The 13,745-nt window shown below is 41.7% G+C and overlaps 1 protein-coding gene across 2 annotated transcripts in view; it reads left to right on the top strand.

Annotated features, from left to right (window-relative positions):
• Positions 1-13,745, top strand: part of ENTPD1 (ectonucleoside triphosphate diphosphohydrolase 1) — a 99,999-nt gene that overhangs the window by 75,420 nt on the left and 10,834 nt on the right. For both annotated transcript variants that reach the window (XM_013975163.2, XM_005698264.3), the window contains exons 5-8: positions 1,243-1,402; positions 2,313-2,552; positions 3,454-3,720; positions 13,464-13,580. In XM_013975163.2, coding sequence (XP_013830617.1) covers positions 1,243-1,402; positions 2,313-2,552; positions 3,454-3,720; positions 13,464-13,580 — 784 coding nt within the window. The remainder of the gene's footprint in view (positions 1-1,242; positions 1,403-2,312; positions 2,553-3,453; positions 3,721-13,463; positions 13,581-13,745) is intronic.

Here is a 13,745-nt window from a genome sequence, read left to right as displayed (position 1 = left end):
TTGTGGGCCAACTCTCACAACTGTATGTGACCACTGGGAAAATCATGGCCTTGACTATACAGACCTTTGTCAGCAGAGTAATGTCTCTGCTTTTCAACACACATCTAGGTTTGTCGTAGCTTTCCTACCAAGAAGCAAACGGCTTCTGATTTCATGGCTGCAGTCACCATCCACAGTGATTTTGGAGCCCAAGAAGAGGAAATCTGCTGCTGCGTCCACATTTTCCCCTCTATTTGCCATGCAGTGTGCCATGCACACTGGTAGAGAGGTGGATTGGAAGGGAGGAAAGCTAGGGATAAGGAGGCCCATTGCTAGGGTATGGAAGGCATTCGACTGAGAGATTATGGAGTCTGATGCCAGTTGGAAGGCAGCATTTTCTGACCCAGAGACTCTCGGTATTGTATTAGCTAGATCTTGGAAGGGCTTCCTAGGTGGTGCAGTGGTAAAAGAATCCACCTGCTAATGCAGGAGACACAAGAGACATGGGTTTGACCCCAGGTTGGGACGACCCCTTGGAGAAGGAAATGGCAACCCACTCCAGTATCCTTGCCCGAAAAATCCCACGGACAGAGGAGTCTGGTGGACTACAGGCCATGGGGCCGCAAAGAGTCAGACATGGCTGAGCATGCAAACCTTGGTGAAAGCAGTTGTCCATCTTCATTATGACAACCCTGGAAGATTTCTTCTTTAGATCTGAAGATTTCAAACCCCAAAACCAAGGCACAATATGAGAAAGTTGTTTTATTTTTTAACCAATCTGGCACCAACTGAGTTTGGGTATCTGTCTCAGGACGTTTACCACCTGGAATTTACTAGAGCCCTAATTAAAAACCTCAAGGAGAGTCCTGAGGCTGTGTAAGCAGCTCAAAGCCTCCATTAATAGCTAATGTAGCACAGCTCAGCTCTAGGTTTGGTGATCAAGCAATATCCAGCTACCACCACCGTAATTAAAATTACTCTGATAATTTCCTGGAGCCAGGCAACAACAATGCAAATGGTCTTTTAAGAGGACCAACCTATGTAGGGATTGAAAGGATTTGGATTTGGAGAGAGGGGGCCAAGAGTAGTTATGCCTCACCCCAAGGGAGGGCTCCTCAGACAGCCAAGTGTGGGGATCTCCATCCATCTGTTTAGTCCATGAGTTTGTGGTTCAGCTTCCTAGTAGAACAAGCTGGAAGCTCTGGCTGCAGTAGGTAGTGGTAGTTATTCAAACAAAACCAGTAACCTCAGCTCTTTGTGCAGGATGGAAAATAAACAGATGGCAGACAAGATCCTGACTGTGGTTGCAAGCAGCATCAGCAAGTACCCCTTTGACTTCCAAGGTGCCAGAATCATCAGTGGCCAGGAGGAAGGTGCCTATGGCTGGATTACTGTCAACTATTTGCTGGGCAAATTCACTCAGGTGATTATCTCACAGCACCCTGGGAGGTGGCTCCATGGGGGTCAATGCCATTAAACAGAATGAATGATGGATAAATGAACAAATTAACGTCCTCTCATATTTGCAAGGGTCACCAGAGGTATAATTCTCTTACAACTACTCTTACTATCGGAGAATAAAGGAGCCATATCTTCACCTTACAGAGATACAGAAAAAATAAAAAATAAAGAAGTGTAGAAAAATCAGTCTTCCTGGGTGGCACTAGTGGTAAAGAACCCGCCTGCCACTGCAGGAGACACAAGAGACACGGGTTTGATCCCAGGGTCTGAAAGATCCCATGGAGGAAGACATGGCAACCCACTCCAGTCGTCTTCTGGAGAATCCCATGGACAGAGGAGCCTGGTGGGCTATAGTCCATAGGGTTGCAAAGAGTCAGACAGGACTGAAGTGACTTTGTATGCACACACGCACACATAGAAAAATTAAAAATCTATCATTGAAAATAAAGGTATCTGTTATCTTCCCGGTGCTGTGTGTCTTGCGCTATATGCAAAGCATTTTTCATATACCATTTGATTTAATCTTCAGAATACTTATAGGAGATGTTCTCTCATTGAAAAGCCACAAATGGAGGCCTAGAGAAGGTAATTATTCTGCCTAAGGTCACACAGCTAATGAGCAAATGAGTGGAGATTGGAATTTTAGTCTTTCTGGCCCCTGGTTGTAAACTGGCCCTGTATTGCTACAATCTGAGCTGAGTCTCTGAAGCCCCTCTTTTCTTGCTGTTGATTTGATGCAGACTCAGGAACCTCTGGTGAGCTTGGTGTCACCCTTATGCTCCTATGCCTTAGGAAGTCCTTGAGTCCAAGAAATCATATGAAAAGCGAGATGTACAGAGGCTTCTACAGCTGGTGACTATACTCTTTTTCAGAAATTGAGTTGGTTTAACTTGAAGCCAAGCAAAGACGATACTCAGGAAACCTATGGAGCTTTAGACCTTGGGGGAGCCTCTACACAAATCACTTTTGTGCCCCGAAATGAAACGACTGAGTCTCCAGACAACAACCTGTACTTTCGCCTCTATGGCAAGAACTACAATGTATACACACACAGCTTCCTGTGCTATGGGAAAGACCAAGCACTTTTTCAGAAACTGGCCCTGGGACTTCAGGCAAGTATAACTGAATCCAGACCACCCTCCCAACAGCTGGGGGCCTCCAGCCCCCACATCTTGTTGTTTTCTATTTCTACTGCATAATTGGTCTGAAGTTGGTTGCGGTACTTTCCAAAATTTTTCAGGGAGGATATCTATGAACATCTGGTCAATTCCTGTGAACTGTCCCATCTAGACATCACCTCCTATTTTTGTTTACTGCCCTGTCTCCAAGAACACGACTCAAATCCTTTCTTTGGAAATAATTTCTCATCCCTGTAGAGCTGACAATGAAAAGCCTAGAGTATTGTATGTGTGTGTGTGTGCATGCTTTCCTCCCAAGCTTTCTGCACCGTCAATAAGATGACTGCCATGAGTGGAGGGGCTGCTGCCCTAAGGCTCCACTAAGCCTCTCATCCATCGCCGCCCCCGGTCTTCTCTTGAACAGACTGAGCTGTGGGCTGAAAATCATTTTGATACTCCTGTGTCAATATGATTTATGGCACTTCTAGTTCTTGGGATTTTTGCTTCTGGCTTAGACGTGGGGGCAGGAAGATAAGCAGACCCCCAGAGAACTACCTCAGGCTCAGAATTTTGAGACCCTTGAGAGTGTTCCTTGTGGATCTGCTTCTGACCTAAGCACTCAGGGCCAATCGAAACAAGTGGAATCTCTGGGCCCAGCTTCAACCACATTAGCTTCCTATAAGTAGCAAAAGTTCATTTACATCTGATACCATTTCTGGTGCCTGTTAAACAAATATGACTATTCCCAAGGGTCAAAAAGACAGAGCAGGGGCCTACTGATGCCAGTGCTGAGTGCCTGGATGTTGTTCAGTTGCTATACATTAATGAAGTCAGACTGGTGCTTTTGTCCAAAGCATTTGCACGTGGTGCCTTTAAGTGATTTTTTCCCCTTCAGGGTACAAATGGAATCATCCGTGAGCCATGCTTTCACTCCGGATACAGAAGGAAAGTAAAGATGAGTGTCTTCAACGAAGGTTTCTGTACCAAGAGATATGAGTTGAATTCTTCATTTTATCCACTCTTTGACGTTGACATCCATGGCACTGGACGCTTCCAACAATGTCAGCAAAGCATCATTCAACTCTTTAACACCAGTTATTGCCCTTACTCCAGTTGCTCCTTCAATGGGGTTTTCTTACCGCCACTCCAAGGGCAGTTTGGGGTAAGTTTGTGAAATAATGATATACTTGTTAGAATGATTTTGGTTGTAAATTATAGAATATGTGCCTCCAAAGGGTTTAAATAACAGGATTCTTTATCTTCTCACATGGTAATAATCCTTGAGATAGATGGTTCTGGGCTAGTTCTTTAGCTTAACAATATCAGCTTTTCAATTATTTTCTTGGCTTTATTGTGGTGCTAAAATGGCAGCTACTGCTCTGTGCAAAGCCAATGCAGGAAAGAAAGAAGTTTATCTTGCATATATCTCTCTCCAACTCTGCAAAAGTGTCAACAGACATCTTTTTAGATACCATTAGCCAGAATTTGGTAAACCAACCTGTGATAAAGGGGAATGGGTTACCATGGTTGGTTTAGACAATCACTGTTCATTCCCTGGAACCGGGGAATCTTCTTGAGCAAATTGCTTTCTTCTACCAGGTAAAATCATGAATCTGTAAGCCAGATTGTAAGGAATCTGTAAGGCTGTTGAGTAGGCACCCATTAGAATCTGCCACAGGTGATGTCTCAGATGTCAGAAGAAGAATCAACAGTTAGATGTCTTAGGTAAGGATTTTCCTCTATAAAGACACTTAGGAAGTAGAAACTAAGTAAGTCCCAAGGAAACAAGAAGATAGTGTCATTTTCATTACATCTTGAAGAGTTGGGGGATCATTTGAATCCTGGCTCTAAATTCCTTCTTTTCTTCATTATTTCAGAATAAGAAAAAAATTTAAGCAGAGGCTGAAAGAGGTACCCCTAGATCTACTCATTATTTCAAATGTCATGTGTTGGTCCTGAAGACCAAAAATTATAGTACTTACAGTTTATAAGTATGTTGTTCCATTAGCTCCCATCAGCTGAGTTGCTCAGTCATGTCTGACTCTGCAACCCCATGGACTTCAGCAGTCTAGACTTCCCTGTCCATCACCAACTCCTGGAGCTTGCTCAAACTCATGTCCATCGAGTCAGTGATGCCATCCAACCATCTCATTCTCTGTCGTCCCCTTCTCCTCTTGCCTTCAATCTTTCCCAGCATCAGGGCCTTTTCAAATGAGTCAGTTTTTCCAATCAGGTGGCCAAAGTATTGGAGCTTCAGCTTCAGCATTAGTCCTTCCAATGAATATTTAAGACTGATTTCCTTTAGGATTGACTGGTTTTATCTCCTTGCTGTACAAGGGACTCTCAAGAGTCTTCTCCATCACCACAGTTCAAAAGCATCGATTCTTCGGCGCTCAGCTTTCTTCACAGTCCAAATCTCACATCCATACATGACTACTAGAAAAACCATAGCTTTGACTAGATGGACCTTTGTTGGCAAAGCAATGTCTCTGCTTTTTAATATTCTGTCTAGGTTGGTCAAAACATTTCTTCCAAGCTACCATCAACTGAGTTCTAATTATTGACTAATACATATATTATCTCAACTACTTAAGATTACATTCAAAGAAACAATAGGCTTTTGTCTGCCTTCACAGTCTCCCTTTTTCAGAAAGTAGATCAGCATGTGAGGAAGCGGGGTTCAACTCCTCTCTCAGACCTCAACAGAAGAGGCTCCTCCAAGGTCTCTTGGCCCAATTCAGTGTCGCAGAAAAAACTTCCTGGAGAAAGCACAGGCCCTGTAGTAACCATATCTGGCTTAAAATCTGGCGTTACCATTTGCGAATGATACGGAGGTCTTCATTCCCTTGGTCTCTGGAAAACAACAATGGGTAAAATCATGGATCCTGCTCACCATGGCCTAGACCACAGTTTACCTGCCTCTCCAGTTTTCTGAGGGAAATACATGACTGCACAATGACTGGCAAGGTAATATTTGGTCATTAGTTGGCTCCAAATACAAATTCAGAACAAACTACACTCTCACCTGGATGCTCCATAGCTGAAATAGGACTGGCTGCCTGTTTTGGGTTTTTTTGAGCCAAATTCCTTGCCTTGGATCTAGCTGCTGGAAGAGAAAGGAGGGTGCCACAAAAGGGAAGAAGGTTGCCAAAGATGCTGGGGACAGCCAAGGGCCCTTTCTATTCCGCTCACTCCTGGGAACTACATTTGAAAGAAAAGGGATATATTATTTTGTATTTGCTTTTTAACTTTTTTGAAACCTTTACCTCCTGAATAACATGGCCCAATTCTTGCTTTCAAGCTTGACAAGCCCTTTTGACTTAGCACAGTTGGGGGTGGAAAGATGGGGATGAGGGTGGAATGTAATTTGAATGTAATTCCCCCAATCAAGGTAGGACAGGGCTAGAAAAGCATGGATGAGCCTTGAGCTTCTCCTGGTAGCTTTTCTGTTTGGTCCCTTAGTTCCTCAGAGAAAGACTTGTACACTGAAAACCACAAAGCACTGATGAAAGAAATTAAGGAAGACACAATGGAAAGACAGCCTCTGTTCATGAAAGACTTAATATTGTTAAAGTACCCATACTGCTAAAAGTGATCCACACATTCAGTGCAATCCCCATTAAAATCGCAGTGGTGTGTTTTACTGAAACAGAAAAAATATATATGAAATTCATTTGCATAACAAAAGACCATACAAAGCCAGAACAATCCTGAGAAAATAAAACAAACCTGGAGGTATCAACCTGTGGATTTTAAAATATATTACATTTAATTTAATTTAAGGTGCTGTAATAAAAACAGCATGGTGCTGGCATAAAGACAGGCATGGAACAGAATCGAGTCCTTAAAAAATAAACCCCACATATATATGATTAACTGATCTTTGACAAGGGTGCCAGAGTACACAATGGGGAAAGAATAATCCCTTCAGTAAATGGTTTCAGGGAAACTGTGTATCAGTTCAGTTCAGTTAAGTCACTCAGTCGAGTCCGACTCTTTGTCACCCCATGAACCGCAACACACCAGGCCTCCCTGTCCATCACCAACTCTCGGAGTTTACCCAAACTCATATCTATCAAGTCGGTGATGTCATCCAGCCATGTCATCCTCTGTCATCCCCTTCTCCTCCTGCCCCCAATCCCTCCCAGCATCAGGGTCTTTTCCAATGAGTCAACTCTTCGCATGAAGTGGCCAAAGTATTGGAGTTTCCGCTTCAGCATCAGTCCTTCCAATGAACATCCAGGGTTGATCTCCTTTAGAATGGACTGGTTGGATCTCCTTGCAGTCCAAGGGACTCTCAAGAGTCTTCTCCAACACCACAGTTCAAAAGCATCAATTCTTCAGCGCTCAGCCTTCTTCACAGTCCAACTCTCACATCCATACATGACTACTGGAAAAATCATAGCCCTGACTAGACGGACCTTAGTTGGCAAAGTAATGTCTCTGCTTTTCAATATGCTGTCTAGGTTGGTCATAACTTTCCTTCCAAGGAGTAAGCGTCTTTTAATTTCATGGCTGCAGTCACCATCTGCAGTGATTTTGGAACCCAGAAAAATAAAGTCTGACACTGTTTCCACTGTTTTCCCATCTATCTCCCATGAAGTGATGGGACCAGATGCCATGATCTTCGTTTTCTGAATGTTGAGCTTTAAGCCAACTTTTTCACTCTCCTCTTTCACTTTCATTGAAAGGCTTTTTAGTTCCTCTTCACTTTCTGCCATAAGGGTGGTGTCATCTGCATACCTGAGGTTATTGGTATTTCTCCCGGAAATCTTGATTCCAGCTTGTGCTTCTTCCAGCCCAGCATTTCTCATAATGTACTCTGCATATAAGTTAAATAAGCAAGGTGACAATATGCAGCCTTGACGTACTCCTTTTCCTATTCGGAACCGGTCTGTTGTTCCATGTCCAGTTCTAACTGTTGCTTCCTGACCTGCATATAGGTTTCTCAAGAGGCAGGTCAGGTGGTCTGGTATTCCCATCTCTTTCAGAATTTCCCACAGTTTATTGTGATTCACACAGTCAAAGGCTTTGGCATAGTCAAGAAAGCAGAAATAGATGTTTTTCTGGAGCTCTCTTGCTTTTTCCATGATCCAGCAGATGTTGGCAATTTGATCTCTGGTTCCTCTGCCTTTTCTAAAACCACCTTGAACATCTGGGAGTTCATGGTTCACGTATTGCTGAAGCCTGGCTTGGAGAATTTTGAGCATTACTTTACTAGCATGTGAGATGAGTGCAATTGTGTGGTAGTTTGAGCATTCTTTGGCATTGCCTTTCTTTGGGATTGGAATGAAAACTGACCTTTTCCAGTCCTGTGGCCACTGCTGAGTTTTCCAAATTTGCTGGCATATTGAGTGCAGCACTTTCAGAGCATCATCTTTCAGGATTTGAAATAGCTCAACTGGAATTCCATCACCTCCACTAGCTTTGTTCGTAGTGATGCTTCCTAAGGCCCACTTGACTTCACATTCTAGGATGTCTGGCTCTAGGTGAGTAATCACAACATCGTGATTATCTGGGTCATGAAGATCTTTTTTGTACAGTTCTTCTGTGTATTCTTGCCACCTCTTCTTAATATCTTCTGCTTCTGTGAGGTCCATACCATTTCTGTCCTTTATTGAGCCCATCTTTGCATGAAATATTCCCTTGATGTCTCTAATTTTCTTGAAGAGATCTCTAGTCTTTCCCATTCTGTTGTTTTCCTCTATTTCTTCGCATTGATCGCTGAGGAAGGCTTTCTTATCTCTTCTTGCTATTCTTTGGAACTCTGCATTCAGATTCTTATATCTTTCCTTTTCTCCTTTGCTTTTCACTTCTCTTCTTTTCACAGCTATTTGTAAGGCCTCCTCAGACAGTCGTTTGCTTTTTTGCATTTCTTTTCCATGGGGATCATCTTGATCCCTGTCTCCTGTACAATGTCACAAACCTCTGTCCATAGTTCATCAGGCACTCTGTCTATCAGATCTAGTCCCTTAAATCTATTTCTCACTTCCCCTGTATAATCATAAGGGATTTGATTTAGGTCATACCTGAATGGTCTAGTGGTTTTCTCTGCTGCTGCTGCTGCTGCTGCTAAGTCGCTTCAGTCGTGCCTGACTCTGTGCGACCCCATAGAGAGCAGCCCACCAAGCTCCCCCGTCCCTGGGGTTCTCCAGGCAAGAACACTGGAGTGTGTTGCCATTTCCTTCTCCAAGTGGTTTTCTCTACTTTCTTCAACATAAGTCTGATATAACTGTGTATGTCCATATGCAAAAGAATGAAATTGGAACTATATATTACAGCATCCACAAAAATCAACTTAAAATGGACTGAAGACTTTAACACAAGACCTGAAAGTGTAAAATTTCAAGAAGAAAATATAGGTGGAAAGCTTCATGACATTGGTCTTAGCGATGAGTTCTAGACATGACACCAAAAGCCCAGGCACCAAAAGCAAAAATAGATAACTGAAACTACATCAAACCAGAAAGTTTTTGCACAGCAGAGGAAATAGCAGAGTAAAAAAGCAACCTGCAAAATGGTAGAAAATATTTGCAAACTCTATATCAGATGAGAGATAGATTTCCAAATTATATAAGGAATTCTAACAACCCAACAGCAAGAAGAATACTAACTCGATTAAAAATGGGCTAGAGAGTTGAACAGACATTTCTCCAAGGACAACATACAAATGGCTAGTTGGTATATGCAAGGGTGCAGAACATCACTAACAATCTGGGTAATGAAAATCAAAATCACAACGAGGTATCACCTCATACCTGATAGAATGGATATTATCAAAGGAAAAGCAAAAGACAAGTGTAGTGAGGATGTGAAGAAAATGGACCCCTTTGTATATTGTGGATGTGGCCACTATGTAAAGGAGTATGGAGGTTCCTCAAAAAATAAAAAATGTATCTATCATATGATCAAGCAATCTTTCTTTTGGGTGTTTATCTGCCCAGGTGTGGAAACAACTTCAATGTCTATGAATGTTGAAAGAGGAATGGATTTTTTGAATGTGGTATACACATACAACAGAATATTATTGAACATTAAAAAGAAGGAAATCCTGTGACATGAAACAAAAATGAACCTTGAAGACATTGTTGTTCAGTTGCCCAGTTATGTCTGACTCTTTGTGACCCTATAGACTGTAGCACACCAGGCCTCTCTGACCCTCACCAACTCCTGGAGCTTGCCCAAGTTCATTTTCATTGCATTGGTGATGCTATCCACCCATCTCATTCTCTGACACCCTCTTCTCCTTCTGCCCTCAATCTTTCCAAGCATCAGGGACTTTTCCAATGAGTCGTCTGTTTACATCCGATGACCAAATACTGGAGCTTCAGCATCAGTTCTTCCAGTAAATATTCAGGGTTTACCTCCCTAAAGATGGACTGGTTTGATCTCCTTGCTGTTCAAGGGACTTTCAGGAGTCTTTTCCAGCACCACAGTTCAAAGGCATCAATTCTTTGGTGTTCTACCTTCTTTACAGTCCAGCTCTCACAACCATATGTGACCACTGGGAAGACCATAGCCTCGACTATACAGACCTTTGTCAGCAGAGTAATGTCTCTGCTTTTCAACATACTGTCTAGGTTTGTCATAGCTTTCCTGCCAAGAAGCTATCATCTTCTGATTTCATGGCATTTGAAGACATTAGCTATGTGAAATTTGCCAGTCACAAAAGGACACATAATGCATGATTCCACTTACATGAGATATCTAAAATAATCAAACTTACAGACTCAATCAGAGAGTAGAATGGTGGTTGCCAGGGGCTTGATGGAGGGGAGAGATGGAGAGTTACTAATCAATAGGCATAAAGTTTCAGCTAAAGATTAACTTCTAGAAATCTGCTGTACAGCTTTGTCCTTCACTGTATACATTAACATTTGTTGAGAGGGTAGATCTCATGTTAAATTTATTTATAACAAAAATGTAAAGTTTACAGTAAAAACTTAAGTCTTTCCTTCCTTCCTGACCCACAATCAGTTCACTGGAGGAAAACACTCTTAATAGTTTTAATTAATAGGGGAGAACCTTTTCAGGCATCCACTATGCATATTATGCTTCCCCAGTGGCTCAGCAGTAAAGAATCCACCTGCAATGCAGGAGACTTGGGTTCAATCCCTGGGTCAGGAAGATCCTTGAAGTAGGAAATGGCAATCCACTCCAGTATTCTTGCCTGGAAAATTCCAAGGACAGAGGAGCCTGGTGGGCTATAGTCCATGAGGTTGTGGAGAGTGGGACACGACTGAGCCATACATGCGCCTCAGAAATGAGATTTGCCAAGTGTCTCTCACATTCTAGCCAGTACTCTAGGAATTAGAGAGAGGGTGGTTTTCTGCCATTTACACATTTATAGAGCTCTTCCATGTCCAAGTGCCATGTTAGTGCTGCAGATTCATCTGAGAGGCAAGGCCGATGTGGCCCTGACAGTATGGAGCTGGTGTTCTGGAGGGCAGGCAGACAAGAGACCAGAGATACAGACAAAGCAAGTCAAACTGTGGCAACTGCTGGGGAGAAAAAAAGTACTGTAAGAGGGATTAATAGAGCATCCTAGTCTAGGTGGGTGATTGAAAGATCTCTCTGAAGAGGAGCCAAGGAAGTTAACTCCACTAGAGGGAAGAGCAATTATATAACTGAGGGGGAAGAAAAGTTTGGCATGCTTGAAGGCCTGGGTGGCTGGGATGTGGTGGGTGGGTCAGCAGTGGTATGAGATGGTATTGGCCTAGAGGGTGGGGTTAGAACATGCATGGCTTTGAGACATCTGGTAGAATTTGGTCTCTGAAGGCTTTAAGCAGAAGAGATCAAATTTGTTTTTAAAAGATTCCTGTGACTGCCAGTTCAGGATGGGTTGGGATAGGACTAGAAAGGTAACATGGGACACCAACAAGAGGTCATTGCAGTGTCCACACAGGAGATGATGATGGCTTGGGTTAAGAGGATAGAAATAAGACTATACCATGATCTTGTTCTGTAACTGGCATACAATATTTAAAGTGTTGAATTCCTGAGTTCAAAGTATGTAGAGGCTGCCTTTTCCGACGGAGCTCATCTTCCACTGAGGGATGAGCGCACCAGTTCACAAGCTAAATGGTTGTTGATAGCAACCTTGCTTATGGGAAAAAATACTGGCATCAAAGGAGTTCTCACCAGTAGGAAGCTGTTGAATGAACTGTGATACAGTAACATTATGGACTCTCATGCAGCCAGCCATTAGAGTGTTCCCATTAGCCATTAGAGTGATTTCATTTATATATAAATATTCTTTTTCAAATTCTTTCCCACTGTAGGTGACTATAAGATATTGAATATAGTTTGCTGTGTTCTTCAGTAGCTCCTTGTTGTTTATCTGTTTTATATATAGCAGTGTGTATATATTAATAACAAATTCCTAATTTATCCCTCCCCGTCTCCCCACTCTCCCTTTTTGGTAACCATAAGTTTGTCTTCTATGTCTTTTGAGTCTGCTTCTATTTTGTAAGTAAGTTCTTTTGCATGATCTCCTTTTTAGATTTCATATATAAGTGATATCATTTGACATTTTCTTTCTCTTTCTGACTTACTTCATGTAGTATAGTATGATAATCTCTAGCTCCATCCATGTTGCTGCACATGGAATTATTTCATTCTTTTTATGGCTGAGTATGTTTCCATTGTGTATATATACCACATATTCTTTGTCCATTCATCTGTTGATGGACATTTAGAGTGCTTCCATGTCTTGGCTCTTGTAAACAGTGCTGTTTTGATCTCTGGAGTGCATGTATCTTTTCAAATTAGAATTTTCTCTGAATATATGCTCAAGAGTGGGACTGCTGGATCTTATGGTAACACCATTTTTAGTTTTTCTAAGGAACCTCTTGACTATTCTCCATAGTGACTACACCAATTTACATTCCCACCAAGAGTATAGGAGAGTTCCCTTTTCTTCATACCCTCTCCAGCATGTATTATTTTTAGTGATGGCCATTTTGACTGGTGTGAGGTGATACCTCATTGCAATTTTGATTTGCATTTCTCTAATACCTAGCAATACTGAGCATCTTTTCATGTACCTGTTGTCCATCTCTATGTTTTCTTTGGAGAAATGTCTATTTAGGTCTTCTGGCCATTTTTTGATTTTTTTTTTAATATTAAGCCTTACATTTGTATATTTTGGAAGTTAATCCCTTTTTGGTCACATCATTTGCAAATATTTTTCCCAGACTGCAGGTTATCTTTTTGTTTTGTTTATAATTTCCTTTGTTGTACAAATGCTTTTACATTTTAAGGTCCCATTTTGGTTATTTTGGGTTTTATTTCCATTACTCTAGAATTTTTTTCTTTTCACTCACTTTTAAACTTTTTATATAGTTTTCACATATTATGATGATTTTTTTAAACTTTTAAGTTGTGCCTAGCTCGTGATAGACCTGCAAAAACTATCTGTTAAATAAACATTGGCTATTTAAAGAAAGTACTTGTACATTATAAAAATAGGCTCAAAATTGCACAAATAAAAAGAAAAAAACACCTTATAATTTTGCTAGAGATCACTCCCATTACCTCTGTGTAGAATTTTCCAGGCTTTATTTATTAAAAATTCATACATAATAGCTTTTTAAAGATGGGATTTTTCTGACCTATTCCTCTCACTTTTATCTTCTCTTTTCCCTATCTTTCTTTCTCCCTGATTCTCTTTCTTTCTTCCTGATTGTAGAGAAAATTAGCTACCAAACAGCTCAGAAATGCCTGTCAGTGGCAAAGTGACACCTTCCAGGAAGGAAGCAGTTCCTGGGTCTGGAATATCACCTGATCGATGATTTAACCTCAGAGATTTCCAGGCACTTTCCCTAGGGGTTTGCCCTTCTGGAGAGTGAATCAATGCCCCTCTGTGTTGGACACTGCACCAAACTCAGCACTTTTCTCTTGTAGGCATTTTCAGCTTTTTACTATGTGATGGAGTTTTTCAACTTTACATCACAGGAATCAACATCTGTGGAAAAGTTGACTGAGAAGTTGGAAGAGTTCTGCGCTCAGCGTTGGGAAGAGGTAAGCAACTGGAAACAGCAGCTGTTATCATTGTTATCACTGCCCTGTGCCCTTGACAGAAGGGAGGACGTGAGTCTGCTCTTCAGGTTGTGCTAATGTGACCAAGATCCAACACACGTGTTAGAGAGGCCCAGACGGTACACTCAGTTAGGAATAAACTCACTG

This window comes from Capra hircus, chromosome 26 (genome assembly GCF_001704415.2).
Source record: "Capra hircus breed San Clemente chromosome 26, ASM170441v1, whole genome shotgun sequence".
NCBI lineage: Eukaryota > Metazoa > Chordata > Mammalia > Artiodactyla > Bovidae > Capra > Capra hircus.
This window is presented reverse-complemented; position numbering and strand designations above follow the sequence as displayed.